At 38.2% G+C, this 27,420-nt stretch overlaps 1 protein-coding gene across 5 annotated transcripts in view; it reads right to left on the bottom strand.

Annotated features, from left to right (window-relative positions):
- The window catches only part of ADK (adenosine kinase), a 543,710-nt gene that overhangs the window by 488,666 nt on the left and 27,624 nt on the right, over positions 1 to 27,420 (bottom strand). For all 5 annotated transcript variants that reach the window (XM_027530299.1, XM_027530300.1, XM_027530304.1 and 2 more), the window contains exon 2: positions 9,510 to 9,584. In XM_027530299.1, coding sequence (XP_027386100.1) covers positions 9,510 to 9,584 — 75 coding nt within the window. The remainder of the gene's footprint in view (positions 1 to 9,509; positions 9,585 to 27,420) is intronic.

Raw genomic sequence — 27,420 nt, 5'->3', positions numbered from 1 at the left:
ATATGCTGGATGAAGCACAAGCTGGAATCAAGACAGCTGGGAGAAATATGAATAACTTCAGATACACCACCCTTATAGCAGAAAAGTGAAGAAGAACTAAAGAGCCTCTTGATGAAAATGAAAGAGGAGAGTGAAAAAGTTGGCTTAAAACTCAACATTCAAAAAAAAAAAAAAAAAAGCATCCAGTCCCATCACTTTCTGGCAACTAGATGGGGAAACAATGGAAACAGACTTTATTTTGGGGGGCTCCAAAATCACTGCAGATGGTGACTGCAGTCATGAAATTAAAAGACGCTTAAAAGACCTAGGAATTAAAAGACCTAGGAGGCATATTAAAAAGTAGAGACATTACTTTGCCGACAAAGTCAAAGCTATGGTTTTTCCAGTAGTCATGTATGAATGTGAGAACTGGACCATAAAGAAGGCTGAGCATCGAAGCATTGATGCTTTTGAACTGTGGTGTTGGAGAAGACTCTGGAGAGTCCCCTGGACAGCAAGGAGATCCAACCAGTCCGTCCTCAAGGAAATCAGTCCTGAATATTCACTGGAAGGACTGATACTGAAGCTGAAACTCTAGTACTTTGGCCATCTGATGTGAAGAGTTGACTCACTGGAAAAGACCCTGAGGGTGGGAAAGATTGAAGGGAGGAGGAGAAGGGGACGACAGAGGATGAGATGGTTGGATGGCATCACCAACTCGATGGACATCTGTGTGACCATGCTCCGGGAATTGGTGATGGACAGGGAAGCCTGGCATGCTGCAGTCCACGGGGTCACAAAGAGTCAGACACAACTAAGCGACTGAACTGAACTACGTCAAGGCTATATACTGTCACCCTGCTTATTTAATTTATATGCCGAGTGGTGGTGGTGCTCAGTCACCAAGTCATGTCCCACTCTTATGACCCCAAAGACTGTAGCCTGCCAGGCTTCTCTGTCCATGGGATTCTCCAGGCCAGAATACTGGAGGTTGTTGCCATTTCCTTCTCCAGGGGAATCTTCCCTACCCAGGGATCAAACCCAGGTCTCCTGCATTGCAAGCAGATTCTTTACCAACTGAGCTACAAAGGAAGCCCTATATGCAGAGCACATCATGCTAAATGCCAGGCTGGATGAAACTAAAGCTAGAATCAAGATAGCCAGAAGAAATGCCAATAACATCAGATATGCAGATGACACTACCCTAATGGCAGAAAGTGAGGAGGAACTAAAGAGCCTCTTGATGAAGGTGAAGGAGATTGAGAAAGCTGACTTAAAACTCAACATTCAGAAAACTAAGGTCATGGCATTCGGTCCCATCACTTCACGGCAAACAGAAGGGGAAACAATGGAAACGGTGACAGACTTTATTTTCTTGGGCTCCAAAACCACTATGGACAGTGACTGCAGCCATGAAATTAAAGGACGCCTGCACCCTGGAAGAAAAGCCATGACAAACCTAGACAGCGTATTCAAAAGCTGAGACGTCTTTTTGCCGACAAAGGTCTGTATAGTCAAAGCTATAGTTTTTGCAGTAGTCATGTACAGATATGAGAGGTGGACCATAAAGAAGGATGAGCACCGAAGAACTGCTTTCGAACTGCAGTGCTAGAGAAGACTCTTGGGAGTCCCTTGAACAACAAGGAAATCAACCCGGAATATTCACCAGAAGAACTGATACTGAAGCTGAAGCTCCAATACTTTGGCCACCTGATGCAAAGAACTGACTCATTGGACAAGACCCTGATGCTGGGAAAGATTGAGGGCAGGAGGAGAAGGGGACAACAGAGGATGAGATGGTTGGATGGCATCACTGACTCAATGAACATGAGTTTGAGCAAGCTCTGGGAGATGGTGAAGGTCAGGGAAGCCTGGCATGCTGCAGTTCATGGGGTCACAAAGAGTCAGACATGACTGAGTGACTGAATAACTTTGAAGAAGCATATCATCACCTCTGCCATATGCCACTGGTTACATGGATCAGCCATGGTGCAATGTGGGAGAAGGGAACTACTCAAGGGAAAGCCAGGAAGGGAGGATCATCAGGAGCTATTTTGGAGGCTGGCTATCACAGTCTGCCTTCCGGCCCCCAACGATCCCCGCTTCCTAGTCTTCAAACCCATATGCAGTGCCCTCCCACATTATACCAGGTTTGGTTTGTATGACCAACAGCAAGCTTCTGGAAAAAATGATAAGATGTTGCTTCGAAGAACAGGTTTTAAAATAGACGGAAGATTCCATCTAGGAAAAATGACTATTACTCTCTCTCAAATCACTGGCAATAGGGCAAACAGCTGCTACGTTTTTAGGACACTCAGAGGTTTATGAGTGAGGAGCTCTTAAGAAACTGAGGCAAGCCATACAAATGAGCTTGGAAACCACAGTTGAGCCTTGAAATGATCACATACTCACATACACAGAAGAAACCAATAAAGAAGATGACATGAAGGCCAACAGACTGACTACAACTTAATCAGGGACCCTAACCAGAACCCCCCAGCAATGCCACACGCTCAAATTCACACCCTCATATACTATGTGAAACAATAAATCTTTGTTATTTTAAGCAGTCAAGTTCTGTGGTAATGTATTACATACCAATAGATAACTCTTATTATACAACAGTAAATAACTTCATTAAAGCTTCAAAAAAAAAATCATAGAAACAATTAAGGATTTTACAAAAATATAAATAAAAGTATCCACCCTAGCCAACCTACCCTCCTACGGCTGCCCACGTTTAGAACATATCCTTCCGGACTTTTTCTTATTCTTTTGCAAATAAACAAAATAAACTTCTTTAATGTCTCACCCTTAAATAAGAACAGACAGCCAACAATCACCTAATATTGGAGGAAACTCTCCACTGTGAAGAAGACCACAATAAGCAATTAGAAAAGAGCAATCTACAGGAACAAAGATGAAGTAGGAAAGAAAAGTGAAACATTCAAGACCAAACAAAACCAAGTCTAATTAATATGCTTAGAAAGACAAGGCAAAAACGCATCCATAACACAAGAACAAAATGTTATATAACGATAATTTGCTAACACCAAGGTCAAAAAAAAAAAAATTCTCAAAGCTTCCACAGAGAAAAAACTGGTGATATAAAGAGATCCACTGGGTGCTGAAAGACAATGGCACATGCCTTCAAAATTCTCAAAGAAATCTCTATACTAACCAGTCAACAAGGTGTGAGGGGAAAAATATTTAAAAGGTCAGACAAATACAAATATTAAAAAAACCCACTGTACAAGTATTCCTGCAGTTTTTCTCTGAAGGAGAGGTTATACATACACACACACACACAGAGGAAACCAATAAAGAAGATATGAGATGAAGGAAACAAGAGATTGAAAAGGAGAAAGTCAAAAGGAAGTTCCAGGAAGACTGCTATTTGAAAGGAGAAAAAAAAGAGACAAGTCTAGCAACACAACCAGTTCAGTCTGGACCACAAAGATGGAGAACTGAGGAATGGACGTCACCAGGGAAAAGAGGTTGACACACTTACTGATTCTGAGAAGGAGGGATAAGGGGAAAAGCGGTTCACAGGACCAAGACAGACTTAACAGAGTGTCTACTGAAACTCTGTGTTCAGAAAACAATGCAAATGAACACATGATGCAATAATAAATCACTGAAAGAAAACCAAAAAGTTTTGTAAGTAATCACAGTATGCAATTTTGTTCACAATGATTACTGATTTATTTTTATTGATTTTTTCTTGGAGTATGGTTGATTTACAGTGTTGTTTTACATTCTGCTATACAATAAAGTGAGTCAGTTACACATATACCTACTCTTTTTTAGATTCTATTGCCATAGAGGTCATTATAAAGTATTGAGTACAGTTTCCTGTGCTATATGGTAGGCTCTTATTAGTTATCTATTTTACATATAGCAGTGGGTATACATCAATCCCAATCTCCCAACTCATCTCTCCCATTTTCCTCCTTGGTAATCATAAACTTGCCTTCTACTTCTGTGACTCAATTTCTGATTTGTAAATAGGCTCACTTTGTACCATTTTTCAGCTTTATTTTAATGTAATATAGTAAAATGGGGAATATGAAATAGAGGAAATGATATAAGTGAAACAGAGCTAAATCCTTAGCTATCATAACAGAGACAATACACAATATCTAAAATTGACAAACCAAGAAATAGCTAGAGATACAGACCTCAGGAAGCCCTAAGCTTAGGGTATGCTTGAGACTTTAACCTTCAATTCACCTATTCTCCCAGGAAACATTCAGGAATGCACAGGGGTTTTGACAAGTAACTAGAACCTGATCAGCAAGGAGGTAAGAATTAATCATCAGAGACTATCCAACAATTAAAAAAAAAAGAAAGAGAATATAAAAAGTCTGTTAAGAATGGCAAAAGCTAAGTTCTCAGAAGCTCAGAAGGAATCCTCTCCACATTCACTCAATAACAAGATTTGGACATCTACTCTCCTAGCAACTTGAAGACCAAGGGTGCCCCTCCACACAGAGTGCTACTGTATCCTCTACTCCAGAATCCATCTCAATGGAAACATGTTCTTGTATCTTTTCCTGACTTTAAAGGAACTTTTATCCTTTGCCTCTCCAATCAACCATCCTTATGAAAAGTCACATAAAACAGTATTAGCACATTATTTAGAAACAGGCAGATACCTGGGGGGAAAAAAGATAAAATGGTTTCTTCTGGAAAAACAGCACTTATGCAGAAGGGAAGAGGGGATATGGAAGATGCAGCAAAGAACTGACTTTTTCCTTAAAAATCTTCAGCACTAGTTTACTTTTTAACTAGTACTAGTTTTACAATGATAAGCTTTTTTAAATTGAAAAGCCCAAATACTTTTTAAAAAATCAAAATCACAAATATACTTTATCAAAAGACTTTTAACAGGTACCTCATTTTTATAATGTAAGATACTGATAAGTCCATATTTAATTCATTTATCATAGTACCTAGCAAATTATTCCTGGATTATTTATTTTTACACAGCACAAATAAAAAACACTCATCTAAACATGGTCTAAAACATAAGTTAAACAGTCTTTTAATGATATTCTGAGATGATAAGGAACACATTCAAGCGTATTTCGGAAGAAGTGGTCAGGGATATAAGAAAGGAAATGCTCCATTTTTTATGATTTGGGTTCGAAAACTTGTTTTTTATCTCCAAGTACTGATTTCAAAAGTCAAGGTTAAATTAAACAACCCGCCCCCACCAAAAAAAAGACTTCAACTGGCCATTTAGAATCAGCTGCTAGTGAAACAAAGAAGCTATTTGAGTTGCCAAGAGTGTCAGCACACAGCTGCCAGATCATAATCATTCTGATCATATTTGCATGAACCTTAAAAAAGACAGTATAGAGTGAAAAAAAAGCCAATTACCTAAGACTACACATAGTATTATCCCATAAACACAAATATATATATATATATATATATATCTGAGTTACATTATTACATAGATGTTCAGGCACATGTTCATCAAAACAATTTAAGACTGGTTACACATGTCATAAAATTTCACATTTTTTACTTTCACTTTGTATTTTTATTTGCTATTAGAATTATTTTTAAAACAGTGACAATCAATTAGTTGATTTCCTGAATAAAACATCTCACGAAGCAAAGGAGCTCTACCTTCAAACTCCTGAAGTTCATGTTCAGTTGACTCTATTTTGTTTTACTTATAAAGCTTTCCTGATACGTAACTGACATACATCTTACATATTTAAAGCATTCAATTTGGTAAGTTTTGAGACATGTATATATACTCATGGAATCATTATACATTTAAGATAATAAACACACTCCTAAAAGCTCCCTCATGTCTCTTTGTAATCTCTCCTTCCTGTCCTCCAACACACCCCAGCACATGCACGTGAAACCAACAATCTGCCTTGTGTCACTATAAACTGAATTCCCGATAATTTCAGTATAAACGAAATCATACAGTATTCTTTTTTGTCTAGCTTCTTTCAATGAAAACAATTTTTCTAAGTTTCATCCAAACAATATTCCTTTTTAATTTCTGACTAATATTACACTGCATGGGTAAACAATCTGTTTAACGATTCACCTGTTGACATTTAGGTAACTTCCAAGTCCTAGCTATTAAAAACAAAGTTACCATGAACATTAGTGAACACGTCTTTGTGTGGATACATACTCTCACTTTCTCTTGGGTAAATATCTAAGAATGAAATGGCTGGATCAAATAGATGTGTGTTTAACTTTTTAGACTGAAATTCAGTGCAGCATTTTAATATTTCCATGAGAAGAAAGCTGCAGTTCCTTCATTAACTAGCCAACATTTGGTATGCTCAGTTTTAAAATTTTAGCCACTCTAACAAAAGTGTGGATGTAAGTATTTCACTGTATCATTAATTTACATTTCCCTAATAATGAAAGAGACTGAGTACCTATTCATGTGGTTATTTGCCACCCATACACCTTTGCTGAATGTTCAAATTTCTTGTCCATTTTTATTAGGCTGTTTCTTTTCTGACTGAGCTTTAAGAGTTCATTACATATTCTTACTGGTAGCTCTTTATCAGATATATGCTTTGCAAACATTTTCTCCAAACCTACGGTTTGTCCTTTCATTCTTCTAACAGTATCTTCCCAATAGTAAAAATTTTCATTTTGAAAAAGTCCAGCTCATCACTTTTTTCTTTAATAGAACAGACTTCTGGTGTTCTGTATATAAGAAATTCTTGTTTAAATCACAGTCACGAAGATTTCCTGCTATATTATCCTAAAGAAGTGTTATACTTTTAGGCCTGAAATTTAGCTCTATCAGTTAATTTTAAATATGGTACAAAATACAATTTCCTTTTTATGCATGTTGATATTCAATTGTTCCAGCACTACCTGTTGAAAAGACAATCCTTTCTCCACTGAACTGACTTGCACCTTTGTCAAAAATCAGTCATCCATTTATGTGTGAGGCTATTTCTGGACATTCTATTCTATGCAATCAAACTTTACACTGACATCACTGCTTGATTACTATAACTTTAAAATAATTCTCGAAATCAGGCAGTAGCTTTTATGAAGATTCCATCAGTTATTCTACATAAATGATCATGCCTTTTGGAAATAAAAATAGCTTATTTCTTCCTTTGCAAGCTGGATGTCTTTTACTTCATCTTGACTGACTGCTCTGAATAGAATCTCCAGGACCACTGTATACATTCTGAAGTGGTAAGGGCCAAAATCCTTGAATTGTCTCTGATCTTAGGGAAAAGTATAAAGACTTTCCCATTAGAAATTATGTTATGAGGCTTTACTCTAACCAAACTTTTATGAGAAATAAATAAGATCCCTTCTATTCTAAGAATCCTATACAGAACTGTATCAGAAATAGATAGTGGTTTTGGCAAATGGTTTTTCTGTCTATTGAGATGATTACATTATTTTTCTTTTTCTATTGTTAATATAGTTAAGCACTCTAATTACATTCCAAATATTAAACCTACCCTATACTCTAAGCACACTATTTCATTCTGCAAAAAGGAATAAATACAGTGAGACTGTGTAAGTATGGATAAGTGATTTTCAATCTTCACTACCACTTTGTCTTCAAAGCTGGTAATGTAATTATAGATAGCTAACAGAATGAAAACATATCAATCTTAATATTAAAATAAAAATATAATTAAACAGAATTTATAAAGCTAAAAGTTAGAGCAGTAGTCAGGAGTTAAAGTAGAAAGTTAACAAAACTTAGAAAGTAGAGGAGAAGAAACAGAGGAAAGAACAGGGGCACTGGTAAATTCACTGTATATAGGGAGAAGTCAAGGGTTTCCATTGAAAGTTGATACAAGAAAATTTTTTCATGTATGAATATTATGTCATTAAAAAGTACAAGGTAACCAGAAGTAAACCTATTAATATAATTGTATGCAGGAGTGTTTCTGATTAGCAGAGTGTATTTTAAAATTTGTATCTGAATGTCTTACGATAAGACACATTCTCCAGTTTGTCCTTGGCTCCCTAACCTATTTCCTATTCTACTGCAATAAGCCAAATTCACACAATTATAAACCTTGCCTGATCCTGTGACACTAGAGTTTCTACAGATAAAGAGTTAATCTCCAAGACATTAAAAAACAGAATTTGCTAAAAATGGTTATTCCTCAAAATCAACTGTATTCTACATATCAGCAATGAACAAAATTGAAATTAAGAAAATGACTCCATTTACAATCCCCAATCAGGAATTGAACCTGTGACCCCGGAAGAGAAAGCATGGAGTCTTAACCACTGGACGTCTGGGGAAGTCCTAGGATGGCTATAATTTTAAAAAGGGAAAAGACCAAGTTTTGGTGAGCATATGGTTCTTCAAAGAACTAAACACAGAATTACCATGTGACTTAGCAATTCCACTCCAATATATAAACCCAAAAGAAATGAAAATATCTATTCTTACAAAAACTTGTACACAAATATTCACAGCAGGTTTCCTCATAATAGTCAAAAGACAAAACAATCTAAGTGTCCATCAACCAATGTCTACATCAACTGATGAATGCATAAACTGTGGTATATACAAACAACGCAGTATTATTCTGCCTTAAGGAATAAAGCACTGATACATGCTACAACATGGAAGAACCTTGAAAAACATGTTAAGTAAAATAAGCCAGACAGAAAAGGCCACTAATTGCATGCTTCCATTTATATGAAATAAAATATCCAGAATAGGCAAATCCATGGAAACAAACTAAACTGGTAGACTGGGGCAAGCTGGGGAGGGCAGGTGGGAATACTGATATGACCGCTTACTGGATACAAGTTTCTTTTGACCTGATGAAATGTCCTGGGTTTAGATTGTGGTGACAGTTGTACAACACTGCCAATGTACTAGTAGTCACTGAATTGTACACCTTAAAATAGTTAAAATTATGAATTTAATTTTAAGTAAATTTTGCATCAATAATATTTTCTACAAGTGGTTGCCCCTGGGCATAGAATTTGGGGTGTTTAAGAGAAAGGGGATATTAATTTCTCATTATTAAGTCTTTTTTAGTACTTAACTTTTCCCTCGTACCAAATGACCACAGATAAATAAACATAAAATGATTTCTCAGCTAAACTAACAATATCAAAAGTTACTATTGGGGGAAATAGGGAAGATTCATAGTGTTTGAATTATGTTCTACATATTCTTTTTCTCTCTAATCCTATTCCTTCTCCCATATGGTATGGTACCATTACTGATTTAGTTTGTTGACAGTTAACTTTAAAATGTGGAAATTAAATCATATACTTCTTCCTTGCAAAGAATAACAGAATCAACTTCAAGTGAAAGTTGCAACAGGAATGAACAAAAGTACCAAAGTTTTCCCAGGGAAAATTGTGGTCAATTACTCAGTAATAATGATATTGCACCTGCCATTATCAGGATTAAATTTCCTGAATTTTCCTTCAGCTGAAGATGTTAAACAGCAAATTCAACTCTAACATTTTCAGTTTTTACTTAGATGTATGTTTTACATAGTAAATATGAAGAGCTCAATACTTACTTATCAAGGAAATCCTTATCCACTACAGCAGAGATGTCAAGAAGAGGATTTCCCATTCCAAAGAGAATATTTTCACTAAAAAAAAAAAAATACACAATACAAGCAAAAGTTAGAAATATCTCTGAAAGTAAGGTGATGTATAAAATGCACACAAATATAAAAATATCTTCACCTTACCCTGAAAATAAACCTAACATACTAGATTATTAAACCTTTGATTTGCCTATTACATACATGTAGAACAAACTTGAGCGGTAGCACAAAGCCATTCAGAAAGGACAATGACTTTTAAATTGGTCCAAATAAAACCTAACAAAAGAAGAAACCAGATCATGTGATTTTTTTCCACAGTATTTAATAGCTAATGACTAAAGCTAATTAAATTCTATGTTCTTTTTTTCAAGGTTTAATAAAGTTTTATATATTCAACAAACTTGATGAATACTTAACTCTATGAAGTGAAGTGAAGTGAAATGAAGTCGCTCAGTCATATCCGACTCTTTGCGACCCCATGGACTGTAGCCTACCAGGCTCCTCAGTCCCTGGGATTTTCCAGGCAAGAGTACTGGAGTGGGTTGCCATTTCCTTCTCCAGGGGATCTTCCCGACCCAGGGATCAAACCTGGGTCTCCCGCATTGTAGGCAGACGCTTTACCGTCTGCGCTTAACTAATGAAAGTTTATTACAGAGCACAGAGCAAGTCCTGGAAAAATTCAAGCAACAGGCTTACCTCTGAAAAACTGTGAATGCCTAGAATGGGACCTTTGTGTCATAGACAGTGTAATTTTCAATTACATTTAACAGACTTTGAGCAAGTCTGTTTTCCATAGTACTACAGTACCGCTCAAAACTAAGGGAAAGATAGAACCCTGAGAACCACAAGCAATACCAACTGACAGCAAGAAATGGACCAGAGGCATAGCTGGGTCAGCCTCGATGAGGGGCATTCTTCTAGTTACTGCAATAAAACTCACCTCTGCATAATTTCCCACTGGCATCTAGTTTGCTCAAGCTCTTTTCCAGTTGCTTCCAAACCAGTTACCATCCTCACCACTTGGAGATTATCATTAATACCAATAGGACTGATACACCAAAGTTTCCTTAGGAGAACAAAGTACAGCCTACACTTACAGTCTAAAATGATTTAGAAGACTAAAGTAAAATCACAGATTGGGCAACTATGGTTGAATATGCAGTAAGGGGAAATCTGTCCCTTTTTCTATTTAAAGAAAGCTGATGAGGGATAAAAGACAATGAATTTATTTATTCACATTGGCATTTATAATCAAAAGTCTAATAAAGAAATTAAATGCTTAGAAAATGATGGATCAACAGGCAGACACAGTAAAATGTGACCATCATTTCATTAGGAACTTCTCTGCCTAATTTGTGTATTATTGAGCTTCCCTGGTGGCTCAGATGGTAAAGCGCCTGCCTGCAATGAGGGAGACCAGGGTTCAATCCCTGGGTCAGGAAGATCCCCTGGAGAAGGAAATGGCAACCCACTCCACTATTCTTGCCTGGACAATAAAAACTCTTCACTTCACTTCAGTTCACTCAGTCATGTCCGATTCTTTCTGAACCCATGGACTACAGCACGCCAGGCCTCCCTGTCCATCACCAACTCCCAAACTTTACTCAAACTCATGTCCACTGAGTCTGTGATGCCATCCAACCATCTCATCCTCTGTTGCCCCCTTCTCCTCCTGCCTTCAATCTTTCCCAGAATCAGGGTCTTTTCCAATTAGTCAGTTCTTCGCATCAGATGACCAAAGTACTGGAGTTTCAGCTTCCGCATCAGTCCTTCCAGTGAATTTTCAGGACCGATTTCCTTGAGGATGGACTGGTTGGATCTCCTTGCTGTCCAGGGGACTCTCAAGAGTCTTCTCCAACACCACAGTTCAAAAGCATCAATTCTTGGGCACTCATCTTTCTTTATATTCCAACTCTCACATCCATACATGACTCCTGGAAAAAACATAGCTTTGACTGCATGGACCTATGCTGGCAAAGTAATGTCTCTGCTTTTTCATATGCTGTTTAGGTTGGTCATAGCTTTTCTTCCAAGGAGCAAGCATCTTTTAATTTCCTGGCTGCAGTCACCATCTGCAGTGATTTTGGAGCCCAAATAAATAAAGTCTGACACTGTTTCCACTGTTTCCCCATCTATTTCCCATGAAATGATGGGACCAGATTCCATGATCTTCGTTTTCTGAATGTTGAGTTTTAAGCCAACTTTTTCACTCTCTTCTTTCACTTTCATCAAGAGACTCTTTAATTCTTCTTCACTTTCCACCATAAGGGTGGTGTCATCTGCATATCTGAGGTTATTGATATTTCTCCTGGCAATCTTGATTCCAGCTTGTGCTTCTTCCAGCCCAGCATTTCTCATGATGTACTCTGCATGTAAGTTAAATAAGCAGGGTGACAATATACAGCCTTGATGTACTCCTTTCCCTATTTGGAACCAGTCTGTTGTTCCATGTCCAGTTCTAACTGTTGCTTCTTGACCTGCACACAGATTTCTCAGGAGGCAGGTCAGCTGCTCTGGTATTCCCGTCTCTTTCAGAATTTTCCACACTTTATTGTGATCCACACAGTCAAAGGCTTTGGCATAGTCAATGAAGCAGAAGTACATGTTTTTCTGGAACTCTCTTGCTTTTTTGCTCTGCCTTTTCTAAATACAGCTTGAACATCTGGAAGTTCACGGTTCATGTATTGCTAAAGCATGGCTTGGAGAATTTTGAGCATTACTTTACTAGCGTGTGAGATGAGTGCAATTGTGTGGTAGTTTGAGCATTCTTTGGCATTGCCTTTCTTTGGGACTGGAATGAAGACTGACTTTTTCCAGTCCTGTGGCCACTGTTGAGTTTTCCAAATTTGCTGGCATATTGAGTGCAGCACTTTCACAGCATCATGTTTTAGGATTTGAAATAGCTCAACTGGAATTCCATCACCTCCAGTAGCTTTGTCTGTAGTGATGCTTCCTAAGGCCCACTTGACTTTGCATTCCAGGATGTCTGGCTCTAGGTGAGTGATCACACCATCGTGACTATCTGAGTCATGAAGATCTTTTCTGTACAGTTCTTCAGTGTATTCTTGCCACCTCTTCTTAATATCTTCTGCTTCTGTTAGGCCCATACCATTTCTGTCCTTTACTGTGCCCATCTTTGCATGAAAATTTCCCTTAGTATCTCTAATATTCTTGAAGAGATCTCTTATTTATTTAAAAAAAAAAGCACAGGGAAAATATTATTGAGCTGCTTAGCTGTTTCTTTTTATTCACACTTTCTAAGTGTTTAGTTCAATATAGACAGTAATGTAACCACAGTAAAAATTAAAACACGAAACATTTCCATCATCACAAAAAAATATCCTCCTGTCCCCATGTCAGTCTCTCCACTCCCAACTGGTTCGCTCCTGGTTTTAAGAAATATAACAGTGATACTTCTTTTTAAAAAGTCAGTCCTTTGCATATCTCCTGCACTCTCAAAATGGTTTATTACACCCTACTCGTAAATTTAGTAGAAATAATATTATCAAATTAATGCAACCTCTCTAGGCCCATGGCTTCTACAGTCAAAGAATTATGGTGGGAAATGAGAACAATGAATCACAATAACCATGTTTAAACTCATTTCTAAATCTATTTATCCAACAAAACCTTTGCTTATGAACAAAAATGGATAAGAATATGTGAAATGTTGATCTAGAGCTCCCGGTATAAAGGACAAAAGGGGAAGAACTTAAATACCAATTACTGTTCCTTACTGCAAGAATTATATAGCATAGGCCCTGATGAGAGATGCTGTCAAGCTGGCCTAGTTGGAACCCACTGCAGCAAGCACGGCTAATATAAGAGGTAAGAGACAAAAGAATTTAAAATAACACATAAAAGGTGTCTTCATACAGTAAGTTAAGTAAAAACTATACAATTATTTCCAAAAGCAAATGAGTTTAGACTACTCACATCATTTTCCTCTCCATCACTGTATATAACTGAGAAGCTATTAAACAACTTCATTGTAATATGACAGATCAACTCTGTTAAAAACGCTAATGCTGGATGATCAGTAACTCAGTTTGGCGGTAGAAGCGTTTTTCTCCTAGACCTGCCCGAGGACTTATATATCATCTGTGATAAATGCCATATCGTGTAAGGTGCTCCTAAAATTAAAATTGGGTGCAGTTCAGAAAAAAAAAAAAAACACTAATGCTTTAAAATGGCTAATTTCCTAAATACACACTAGTATCCAGGCCAGTAAATACTGTACCACCCTTCTCAAATAATGAAAATACTATTTAAGTAAGCATTTATTTTTATCTTTTCCTATTAGATGTTAACAAGATGGACTGGTCTGTAGTCAAAAACTATCTGACTCATACTAGGACTATTATTTTGTTAGCAATTTAAATGTTAGCAATGTCTTTTTCCTGGAATGGATGCTAGGATGAAAGATTCTGAATGACTGGTTTTGTTGGGGTTTTTTTTTAGTCAGTAATTTTACATGTCTCATAATTCAGATGCCATCCAACACAAACCTATAATTATTATTGTTAGACAACCCACAAGTTTTATGCACTAACACAGATATGAAAGTAAAAGATACTCATAAAACTTTGTCTACTCTATTGATATATTATTATTGATTAGCTCTTTGGTCAGCAAAAATATTTAGTTACACTATGCTGCCAGAATAAATACTAACGATGAGTATCCTTAACTATTACAGCCATCGTCCTCTCTTTAAATTCAGAAGCCTCATCTTCATAGGTGATTCTTCTCTCTCCATCAATAAGCACTATTCTTAGTAATAACTGCACGTTCTTAGCTTTCGCCAACAGTTTACCTGCCAGGAGCCCCCACAACATCCCACTGGCACTGCCTTTAACTAGGCCCTCTAGGCCATCTGCTGCTGCTACTGCTAAGTCACTTCAGTCGTGTCCGACTCTGTGTGACCCCATAGACGGCAGCCCACCAGGCTCTCTAGACCCTGCCTAAATTTCTACACTGCTGCTATTTTTTTAGCCACAATAAATCCGATACAGTATCACCAGAACTATATTACTTAAACAAATCCAGATGTTCAAGCTGGTTTTAGAAAAGGTAGAAGAACCAGAGATCAAATTGCCAACATCGGCTGGATCATCAAAAAAGCAAGAGAGTTCCAGAAAAACATCTATTTCTGCTTTATTGACTATGCCAAAGCCTTTGACTCTGTGGATTACAATAAACTGTGGAAAATTCTGAAAGAGATGGGAATACCAGACCACCTGACCTGCCTCTTGAGAAACCTATATGCAGGACAGGAAGCAATAGTTAGAACTGGACATGGAACAACAGACTGGTTCCAAATAGGAAAAGGAGTACGTCAAGGCTGTATATTGTCACCCTGCTTATTTAACTAAAATGCTGGACTGGAAGAAACACAAGCTGGAATCAAGATTGCTGGGAGAAATATCAATAACCTCAGATATGCAGATGACACCACCCTTATGGCAGAAAGTGAAGAGGAACTAAAAAGCCTCTTGATGAAAGTGAAAGAGGAGAGTGAAAAAGTTGGCTTAAAGCTCAACATTCAGAAAACGAAGATCATGGAATCTGGTCCCATCACTTCATGGAAAATAGACGGGGAAACAGTGGAAACAGTGTCAGACTTTATTTATTTGGGCTCCAAAATCACTGCAGATGGTGACTGCAGCCATGAAATTAAAAGACGCTTACTCCTTGGAAGGAAAGTTATGACCAACCTAGATAGCATATTCGTATACATTACTTTGCCAATAAAGGTCCGTCTAGTCAAAGCTATGGTTTTTCCAGTGGTCATGTATGGATGTGAGAGCTGGACTGTGAAGAAAGCTGAGCGCTGAAGAATTGATGCTTTTGAACTGTGGTGTTGGAGAAGACTCTTTAGAGTCCCTTGGACTGCAAGGAGGTCCAACCAGTCCATCCTAAAGGAGATCAATCCTGGGTGTTCATTGGAAGGACTGATGCTGAAGCTGAAACTCCAATACTTTGGCCACCTCATGTGAGGAGTTGACTCATTGCAAAAGACCCTGATGCTGGGAAAGATTGGGGGCAGGAGGAGAAGGGGACGACAGAGGATGAGATGGCTGGATGGCATCACCGATTCAATGGACATGAATTTGGATGAACTCCGGGAGTTGTTGATGAACAGGGAGGCCTGGCGTGCTGTGATTCATGGGGTCGCAAAGAGTGGGACACAACTGAGTGACTGAACTGAACTGATCTTAGAAGCAGCAGTGAGTAGTCGCAAGAAGTAAGATCTTAGTTCCCTAACCAGGAATTGACCCTGTGTACCCTGGATGAAAACCAGGAATCCTAGCCACCAGATCAGCAAGGGATAGAGGTTAGAAGCAAATTTTTCCTGGCTCTTACCCCCACTGAGAAATTCGTTTCTCATGAAGGCAAAAACTGTACAAGCAGGTACAAAGTTTCTTATTAGAGCACAGCACCATAACAAGTGGGTGAGCACACAGAGAAACAGTTAAGATAGGAGCAAGGCAAAAATACACACCCAAGGGAAACGGTGTGGGCGTGCCCCCTAAAGAGGAGGAGGGCAGTAGAGAGGTAGTTAAATCATTCATACAGGGCAGTTCTTCTGGGTATTTGTTTACCTTTGGCCAATTACATGGTTTCTTTTTCCACACCTGACTTACTCTAGGACCCTCCCCAACGTGCATGTGCAAATATTTTTCAAAATACATTCCAGCCCAGAGGCCTATAGGGTGGCCTTGGCGTCACATATTACGGAGTGACAAACTCCTCCTTTTGACCCCCAAAGGAGCCTTTCTGTGCACGTGCAATGTATCCCTTGCCCCAAGGATGGGAAATATATGACCTCTTGATCTTTTACACAAACAAGGTTTAGCCCCTTTCTGTTTCTGACTGTTGTTATCTTAAAGTGTCCTCAGGAGACAAAGCCTGGCTATTTTACTCTATTTCTGTTGTTATCTGTATTCTGAAGTACAAACAGGAGACTGACTGTAAATATCTAACCTGGAGCCCACCCACCTCCTGTCTCAAGAAATGCAAACAGAAGGCTAATTGTAAATGTCTGGACTGTAGCTCATCTTTTTTTGCCCCAAGAAATGTATACAGGAGGCCAGTTTAAATGCCTAGCCTGGAGCCCATCTTATAATAATACTTTTACTGGTAATAGTAAAAAATTGGAAGCAACCCAAATGTCCTTCAACAGGTAACTAGGTAAACAAACTGTGGTACACCCGTACAATGGACTAATATTCAGCATTAAAAAGAAATGAACTATGATACAACCTAGATGGATTTCAAACACACTGTTGTGAGTGACCATTTAGGGATAACACAAAGGAGTTTCTTTTGGTGACAGAACAGTTTAGTATCCTAATTGTGTTAATATGGAATCTGTACATGATAAAATCTCACGGAACTATACACCGCCACCACGCCAGTAAAATGCAGTGTAAGCAAAGACTGGTGATATTCTAAAAACATTCATAGTCGACTTAATAGTACTATACGTGCCAAGCCACTTCAGTTGTGTCTGACTCTTTGTGACCCCATGGACCGTAGCCTGCCAAGCTCCTCTGTCCATGGGATTCTCCAGGCAAGAATACTGGAGTGGGTTGCCATTGCCTCCTCCAGCGGCTCTTCCCAACCGAGGGAACGAACCCGCATCTCTATCTCCTAGAACTGGCAGGTGGGTTCTTTACCACTAGCGCCACCCGGTAAAGTACTATACCAATATTAATTTCCTGGTTTTGGTACTATACTATGGTTATTTAAGATTTATTACTGGCGGAAGTTGGGTGAAGGGTCATAGGAACTCTCTGTACTCTTGCAACTTCCTGTGAGTCAAAAAAAAAAAAAAAAAGGAAATCGTAAAGTATTCAAAAGAAAAATATATTAAAATGTTTAAAAAACAATTAGGGTGACATCATCAAGAATGGTAGAATAAGGGCCTCCAAGAATCCTCTCTTCTATAAAAGCAACAAGAACAGTAAGCAAAAAAAAAAAAAAAGTCAAAATCAACACTTTCAGAGCTCCAAAGGCTTGCAACATCTGAGGAGCATTCTTCAAAGGGAAAAAAAAGGCTGAATCTCTGCAAAAACAGCAAGCTTTGTGGCACTCTAACTTGCCGAATTCCCATCTCCCTCCCCAGCTCCATGGCAGCCTTAAAAGCAAGAGCCCCAAAAACACAGTGGAAAGCAAGAGTCTATCAGCCACTGGAGGAATTGGAACAGAACTGGAGCTCTTTCAAAGCCCCGTTTTCAGAGACCGTTATTATCTGAGCTTTTGAGTAACCGGCAGTTACCCGAAAAACCCCTACTCCTAACACTTATCATTTGACCTGACTCACAGTTTCCCCAGTGCTCACATCCTTTTCCCCAGGGGCATTTGTCAAAAACAATCATCTGCAATTGTTTAACACTCCAGCCATCTGAAGCAGTTGGGAGCAAACCAAAAAGCTTAAAAGTAAAAGTGTGGACGTGAGATGTCCATAGGGGTTTTGAAAAGTTCTGAATATTCCTGAGAATCTAGGAGACCACGTACATGTGCCCTGGCTTGTGTGCATGCTCATGAAAGACTTGAAAAGGCACTAAGCAATCATCTCTGAACATGGGGCTCTGCACAAGCAGGAAATAAAGGCTATGGCAGCACTGTAAGCCTGGGTGAGCATTGAAGTTACACCTTATCAAGCACAGACAGCCTCTCAGCAAACATTGGGAGAAAATAATAAGTATTGGAAAGAACACAGAAAAACTGGAATCCACACTGCTGGTGGAGATGTAAAATGATGCTGCCAGCTTGAAACAACGTTTGGCAGTTCCTCAAAAGAAAAAACAAATGTAAAATTCCCAGGTGGCGCTAGTGGTAAAGAACTCGCCTACCAACGCAGGAGACATAAGAAATGTGGGTTGGATCCCTGGCTCGGGAAGATTCCTTGGAGAAGGAAATGGCAACCCACTGCAGTATTCTCGCCTGGGAAATCCCATGGACAGAAGAGTCTGGCAGGCTATAGTTCATGGGTTTGCAAGAGTTGGATATAACTTAGTGATTAAACACAATAACCATATGACCCAGTATAAGTATATACTCAGGAGAAATGAAAACACGTGACATCACAAAAACTTGTACATAAATGTTTATTGTATCATTACCCATAATGGTCAAAAAGTGGAAATAAAAATGCCTATCCACTGGTAAATGGATAAACAAAATGTGGTCTATACATACAATGGAATATTATTCAGCCATAAGAAGGAATGAAATACTGATACTTGTAGCAACATAGGATGAACTCTGAAAATAATATGCTCAGTGAAGGAAGCCAGGCACAAAAGCCCAAATACATGATTCCACTCATGAAATGACCAGAGAATGACAAATTCACAAAGTAGATTAGTAATTGCCAGGATAGGGGCAGAGGAAATAGAGAGTGACTGCTAACAGGGACGAGGCTTCACCTGTGCCCTGTGCTCAGTCACTATGTTGTGTCCAGCTCTTTTTGACCCCATGGAATGCTGCCTACCAGGCTCCTCTGCCCATGGGATTTTTCAGACATGAATACTAAAGTGGGTTGGCATTTTCCTCCTCCAGGGGACCTTCCCGACCCAGATATCAAACCCACATCTCCTGTATCTCCTGAACTGCAGACAGATTCTTCACCCACTGAGCCATCAAGGAAGCCTGAGACTTCATTTGGAGATGATGAAAATATTCTGCAATTAGATAGTGGTGATGGATGCACAACACTATGAATATCCTAAAACCACTGAGTTGTACAGTTTAAAATGGCAGATTTTGTGGCATGTGAATTATGTATCACAGTAGTCATGTATGGATGTGAGAGCTGGATCATCAAGTAAGCTGAGCAACGAAGAATTGATGCTTTTGAACTGTGGTGTTGGAGAAGACTTTGGAGAGTCCCTTGGGACTGCAAGGAGATCAAACCAGTCAATCCTAAAGGAAATCAGTCCTGAATATTCACTGGAAGAACTGATGCTGAAGCTGAAGCTCCAATACTTCAGCCACCTGATGCAAAGAACTGACTCACTGGAAAAAGACCCTGATGAAGGGAAAGACCTTCTGAAGGCAAGTGGAGAAGGGGAGACAGAGGATGAGACAGTTGGATGGCATCATAGACTTAATGGACATGAGTTTGAGCAGGCTCTGGGAGTTGGTGATGGACAGGGAAGCCTGCACGCTGCAATCCACAGGGTCACAAAGAGTTGGACACAACTGAGCAACTGAACTGAAATGAATAATGCAGTAAATCAAACAAGCAAACTAATTGGCATTTATAGAACAATACACCCCAACAACTGCAATATTCATTTACTGAATAAATGATGTACAGAACAACTACACTGAAAATCTCAAAATATTGCTGAGTGAAATTAAAGACTTTAAAAACACATGTAACATTCAGCAAAACAGGCTACAGGTAAGATCATAAAAATCTCAGGAGGTATCAAAGGGCTGAAACTTAACAATGTATTTTTTCTCTATACATAAAAAGGGGGCTTCCCAGGTAGCTCAGTGGTAAAGAATCACCTGCCAATGCAGGAGCTACAGGAGACATGGGATGGATCCCTGGGTTGGGAAGATCCCCTGGAGGAGGAAATGGCAACCCACTCCAGTATTCTACCTGGGATAATCCCATGGACAGAAGGGCCTGGTGAGGTCACAAAGAGTCAGACTCAACTAAGCACGCATGCCCACATATATAAAATACAGATACATGCTTATAAAGTATAAACAATATATTTTCTGTATCATGGAATTAAATAGAAAACCAATTTTTAAAAATAACTGTAAAACCCCCAAATATTTAGAAATTAGACAATAAACTTTTAAAATCTGTATATGAGAGAAATCACAACAGAAATTAGAAAATTACTTGAACTGATCACGCATGTCAAAATTTTATGTTGAAGTTAAAAGAAGTACTGAGAGGGAAACATTTATATATATGAAACATTTTATATATGAAATGCACATATTAGAAAACAAGAAAAGTTTAAAATGAATGGTCTGAATTTCTAACTCAAAAGAAAATGGAAAAGGAGTAAATTAGGTCCAAAAGAATAGAAGCAAGAAAATAAAAATATGACAGCAAAAAATAAACAAAATAGAAAATGTAGTACCAAAACAGAAGTTCAACAAAACTCAAATCTGGGGTTTTGAAAAGATTAATACAATTGGTAAACCCCTAACAAGACTGAGCCCAAAAAGTTAAAAAAGAAAAAAAGAGGAGGAGGCGGAATACCAATATCAGGAATGAAAAAGGGGACATAAAACAGTTTCCGCAAGCAGTAACAGAATACTATGAGTAATTCTATAACAATCCAGCAATTTAAAACAGATTTCTTTAAAAATTCAAAACTGACACAGGGAAAAATGGTAAATCTGAATAACCATTTATCATATCTTTAAATATTCTAAGGCCCAGGTGGCTTTACTGCTGAAAGCTATCAAAAATTTAAAGAAACAACACCAACCTTATAAAGCTACAATAATTAAGTCAATGTAGTATTGGCATAACACGATACAAACAGACCAACAGATCAGAATAGAGAGTCTGAGAAAAGTCTTATACCTATCGAATCTATTGACTGAGAATCCTTTTAAGGAAACCTTTACACTGTAGCAAAAAAATTAGCTTAACATGGATCACAGACCTAAATGTGAAGGCTGAAACTATAAGGCTTCTAGAAGAAAACGTAAGGGAATAGTTTCATAACCTTGAGATAGAAAAGGAAAGATCTCTAAGAACCTAAAAGGTAATAAACATAAAATAAAAGGAATCAAATCAATGAATTCAATATTACATTTTAAAACTTCTGCTCCCAAAAGACACTGTTACAAAAATGGAAAGACATGGCTCAGAGAGAAAATATTTGCTAAACATGAAGGTATATATGCTTATGTGTAAAATCTGACAAATAACTTTTATCTAAAATACCAAAAGAATTAACAAACCAGCAACAAAAAAGACAACCTATACTTACAAATATGGGTAAAAGACCTGAACTGACAGTTCAAAAGAAAAGATAAGCAAATGGCCTATAGTCACATTATTAGCCACCAGTGAACTATTAACTACAATGAAATAGAATTATATACCCACCAGAATGGCTAAAATCCAAAATGCCAAACATTTTGGTATTTGGAAAGGACAGAAAAGGAGTAAAGGATGGAAAAGGAGTAAATGACATCAAAAATGTCAAGAATGCGGAATAACTGGAACTCTTATAATACAGAATGTTGAATGTATTCCATTTTCTATTTTGGGAAACAGTGGTGGTTTCTGAAGTTAAACACACATCTACCCTAGAACACAGCAATTCCACACCTGGGCATTTACCCACGTCCACACAAAGGCGTATACAGGAAGGTTCACGAAGCGTCACTTAGGGTAACCAAACCCTGGAAACAAGCCAAAGTCCATCAGCAGAACTGTTATAATGTTCATATCATGGAATCTTAGCTGTGAAAAGAAGCAAACTACTAAAACACATGTCAAAATGGATGAATCTCAAAACTGTCACTGAGCAAAAGTAATCAGACACAAACAGTACTTATCCTATGATTTTATTTATATGAAGTTTAAGAATACACAAAACTAATCTTTACTAATAGAAGCCAGAAAACAATTGCCTGGATGGGGCAGGAGAAAGAGACTGATTGAAAAGAGGCAAGAAAAAACTTTCTGGGAGATGAACATGTTTTGTTAAGTTGATCTGGGTGGTGTTTTACAAATACTTTTCTTTCCCCCCAAAAATTCAGTGAACTTAGGATCTGTGATTTTACTATATATGAATTACATTGTTGGCATTTTTTAAAAAGTAAACAAACTAGGAAAGTCTTTGTTTCCCTTAGGCTATGGAAGCCAGTCCTTCATTTAAGGCTGTCCATATTAGCATGCTGTCTTGCACACTCAAGGAAAAAAATCTCTTCCCTCTGCCCAGCATCATCTATTTTTTTCTTCCCCTTCATCCCCAAAATCCTCAACCATACATATATCTCTAAGTATTATCTCCCTACTCCCCATGACAGCTAACACTTCTAAAAGACTGCTATGAAATAGTAAGGTTCCCTAAAGTAGATAAAATTATTCATTTTAAATTCAATTTTCAGAAGCACATGTGTGAGATACTAATGACTGCTGCTGCTGCTGCTGCTGCTAAGTCACTTCAGTCGTGTTCGACTCTGTGCAACTCCACAGACGGCAGCCCACCAGGCTCCCCCGTCCCTGGGATTCTCCAGGCAAGAACACTGGAGTGGGTTGCCATTTCCTTCTCCAATGTAGGAAATTGAAAAGTGAAAGAGAAGTCGCTTAGTCGTGTCCAACTCTTAGCAACCCCATGGACTGTAGCCGACCAGGCTCCTCCATCCATGGGATTCTCCAGGCAAGAGTACTGGAGTGGGGCGCCATTGCCTTCTCCAATACTAATGACGAACACACAGCAATTTAAAGCTTACAATGCATTTTTATGAATGTTATTGCCTTTAAATCCTCACAAAAACCCTATAGTATAGGTTTTGCTATTATCTGTGTTTATGGAAGCCTGGCAGGGCTACAGTCCATGGGGTCGTCAGAGTCAGACATGACTTAGCAACTAAACCACCACCACTGTTAAAGAGAATAAGAAGCTCGGCAAAGTTTCATAACCTGTCAAAGGTCACACAACAAGTAAATGATACCTAACTTCAAATCACATACGTTCTTATTTAATATGCTACTCTGAGACAGTAAGAATTCTGTTAATAAAAATGTCTGACCGATGAAAAATATCCAAATCTAGCCAAAATAAGCTAATATTCCATTATCTTATGGTCCTATGTAAAATAACATTTCAACAACCCAAATCTACTACCACAAAATTACTATAGTGTGTAAGTAAGTGACCAGATAACTTATTATCCAAGTGGGACACTTCTGAGAATAAAGGAAGAGCTATTAATAATTATGCTAGGATAACAGGCATGATCCAGGACTGTCTTGGGCAAACTGAGACATATGGTCATTCTATTTATAAGCTAGCTGTGCTATGTGAAATTAAGGATTCAGACTTACATTTTATTACAGTATTTTTTAAAGTGACAATTTTAAAACCAAGTAGAAGAGGTAAATAGTCATGAGCATTAACCAATGTTACAAGAAAGGGCTAACATTTCAAACTGTCTAGACAATCATTCTGGTTCCATTTCATCTTTGACAGTTCTGCTTAATGTAGCAATACTGTGGCTGGAAAGATCTGGAGTTAGAAAACCTTGTATGCCTTTTCAAATAAAGATGACCTATTTATAAATATGAGTATTAACAGCTGACAACACTGCAGTTCTCCAAGGAAAGGATTCCTGCTTTAGTTCTTCAAAATATTTCATAAATGAAACAATTTCATTTTATTTTAAAAAGCTCATTAGCTTCACTAAGAAGCCTCATGGAATAAAAAAGTTTGTGTAGGAATATAAAATTTATAATTCTTATAAAAGACACAAGCCCTGAAATGAGTTTGAAAAACTTTAAATATTCTAAAGAAACCAATTCAACAAAGTAACACACTTCAATCTCAGCCAGAATTTAGTCTCCATATGAATGTTCTCCATCTGAGTGGCTTGGCAGATCCTACTAGACGTACCTCAAAGTCTTGAGTGTTACGAGAAAAATACCCCAGTACTCCACCCACAGCCCACATAAATTTTCCAATGTAGGCTTAACCCACAGAAGTGGTTACAGAATTATCATGTAGGCCATAGTCATGTCTAGTCCCAGAATAGTCCTAAACCAAATCTGACCTGTCTGGGCAGGCCAAAGAATAGGTTCCTCAGCTCTACAGCAAACACTCTCCCTGACTCCCTACCTCATTTGCCCAATCTTCCATGGCACAAACTCAAGCTGTAAGCAATTTTCAAAACCAGACTAGACGTTCATGTTGGAAAAACAAGGCAATATTCATAGGAGTATTTTGAAATACTGTTGGCTTAGTACTTATAAAAAGTGCATAAAGTAGAAGTCAGGAGACCTAAATTCCCTCTTACATTCTATTGCTACCAAACTAGGACATAGCTCTTCATTTGGGCCTGAAGGTCCAGTACCAAGAAAGAAAGAGTAAAGTGCTCTCTACGATTCTCTTATACTCCTAACATTCTACATTTTCTTGTGTGTCCTGAATTTTAACCCAAGCATCAACTTTCCTGTTAGGCCAATTAAAAATGACAAAAGCATCAGTTTATCAAATATGTTCCATCATTTCTCAGGTGAAGACCAGCTGGAATCTGATATATCGGGATGGCCAAAAACTTTGGGGTTTTCGTTAGCCATCTTACAGAAAACACCAAATGAACTTTTTGGCCAACCCAATACACACTCTGATAATTGGTTTAAGAGACTGCAAACTTGGACTCTTCATTAGTAATGGTGTAGCAGAGTAGAACATAAACAATAAAAGTCAGAGTCAAATTCTCCAGCCAAAGTTATTCAAAAATCATAAGCTTTTTTTAAAATTCTTTTTATGTAAATAGTTATTTGGGAATTCATAACAGTGGGATGCTGCACTGGAAAGGGCACTGAATCAGGTATCTAGAGATCTGGGATCTAGTTCAAGACATGCAACTACTTGTTATGAGCCCAAACAAATCACAGTATCTCTTGCCTTCAGATTCTTCGACTGTAAAATGAGAGAATTAGGTAAGTCCGCTTCCTATTTAAAAATCTAAGATTTAAACATTTTCCGATGACATCATTCTCTAAGGAGACCAAATTGCATTTACAATGTTCCATTTACAAAATGCCTTAAAATATAAAAAAGTTTCATATCTCCTCAAGAACACTGTGGAATACATATCTGTATTACCATCACAACAGGCCCCATGCTGTGAAGATTAACACTCTGGTCTCTGAATCCAGCGATCTAAGTTCAAATCTCAGTGGAACCAGAGATTTGTTTGAGGGCTTCCCCAATGACTCAGCTAAAGAATTCGCCTGCAGTGCACGAGACGTCAAGATGGGGGTTCAATCCCTGGGTGGGGAAGATCCCCTAGAGATGGAAATGGCAACCCACTCCAGTATGCTTGCCCAGAAAATCTCACGGACAGAGGAGCCTGGCGGGCTCAGAGAGTCACAAAGGGTCACAAAGAGGTGGACACGCCTGAGTGACTGAGCATGAGCACACATTACCATCACTATTTCATAAAACCAATGTTCAGAGAAAAAGAAAAAGATCACTAAATCAGCAAAATACTGTCAGTTAGAACCCAGGTATATTGACCACTGGCCCTCACTTGTTTCCATTTCTATATTCTGTCATAGTCACTGTGAAGAGTCACATATTACTATATTTACCAGCAATTACTTTAAGTGTGGTGTAAAAACAGCACTGGACATAACGTCAGCTCGGTGACCTTGATCATTCTTGTCATCAGTAAAAGCAAGTCAGCAGTCCCCATCCTCTGGGCTACTGTCAAACTGAGTACAAAATGGGAACGCACGTAACATCATAAATGTGAAAAATTAATAAACATAAATGTGAAAGGTATCATAAAATTGCATTAAATGTTGTATTCTTTGGGAACCAGCTGGTATCTGTAGGATTACCAACCCATTTAGAACTGTCACCACATATACAAAGTTGCTTCAACTTCAGCAGTCCCCACACCTACTCTTAAACCTAAGTTATTAAGTTCTTTGGAGGACTGTGGGAAAGCAAGAAAGTTACTATAGTTGTCCCTCACAATACTTAACAATTTTTGTTCCCAGAAGCAGTTTTTATCTTTATTTTCTGTATATAATTTTGTAGTTTTCTAGGCTGCGCCATGTGGATGCAGTACCTTGGTTCCTAAGTTCAAATCCATGCCCCCTGCACTGGGAACACAGAGTCTTAACCACTGGACCGCCAGGAAAGTTCTAGAAACAGTCCTTTCAGGAAATTTAAGTAGTATGTTGTTTTTATAAAGGTATCTTGCAGAGCACTAGATTATGGATATCTGGATTCCGTTCCTAACTCTGTCACTAACTGATTTTACTCAAGGCACTCAACTTTTCTTAGCCTCAGGTGTAAATGTGGCAACTGGTTTTAGGTAATATCTAAAAATCTTTGAGTAAGTCACTATAGCTGAAGACTATACAAAATGTAGACTAATTATCTGAAGATACAAGCATAAATGTAACTATTATTAGTTATCTACCCTTCCAGGAGTCAAATAAGACTAGCATTAACCTTTAAATCAATCTTTCTGGGACTTGCCTGGTGGTCCAGTGGTTAAGAATCTGCCTTCCAATGCAAGGGACATGGGTTTGATCCCTGGTTGGAGAGCTAAAATCCCACGTGCCTCAGGGCAACTAAGCCTGCCACTACTGAGCCTGTGCTCTCTGGAGCCTGAGCACCACTCAGAAAAGCCCATACACTCTCAATTAAGACCAGAGGCAGCCAAAAATATATGTTTAAAAAAAAAAAAAATCAAGTCTTTTTAATACAACCACCATTCAACTTCTACATTAAAAAACACATCCTATTGTCACTAGCCAAGCAGCAGAAGTTTTAGATTTGGGTGTTTCTCTACCAAGAAGTAGCAAGGATTATGATGATGGATTAAAATTAAGTCTACACAAGAGACCCTTAACATAGCAAGTATTTGCCCCACACTCTTAGTTAGTAGCAGACTGAAATGATGGGATTTGAAAGTGCAAATGGGGAGATGGAGCATAAACTAGGTTTAACAGCATAATCCTAATTCACCCTAAATACTGTTAGCATTAAAAGCTAAATTTATACATCCCAATACAATTTACTGTGAAATCTTTCCATGTGGATCTCCACATTTCAGTGTGTGTGTGTGCTCAGTTGTGTCAGACTCTTGGCAACCCCATGGACTATATAGCCCACCAGGCTCCTCTGTCCTT

Source organism: Bos indicus x Bos taurus, chromosome 28, assembly GCF_003369695.1.
Source record: "Bos indicus x Bos taurus breed Angus x Brahman F1 hybrid chromosome 28, Bos_hybrid_MaternalHap_v2.0, whole genome shotgun sequence".
Lineage (NCBI taxonomy): Eukaryota > Metazoa > Chordata > Mammalia > Artiodactyla > Bovidae > Bos > Bos indicus x Bos taurus.
The sequence above is the reverse complement of the archived record's forward strand: the minus strand, read 5'-3'. Positions and strand labels throughout refer to the sequence as shown.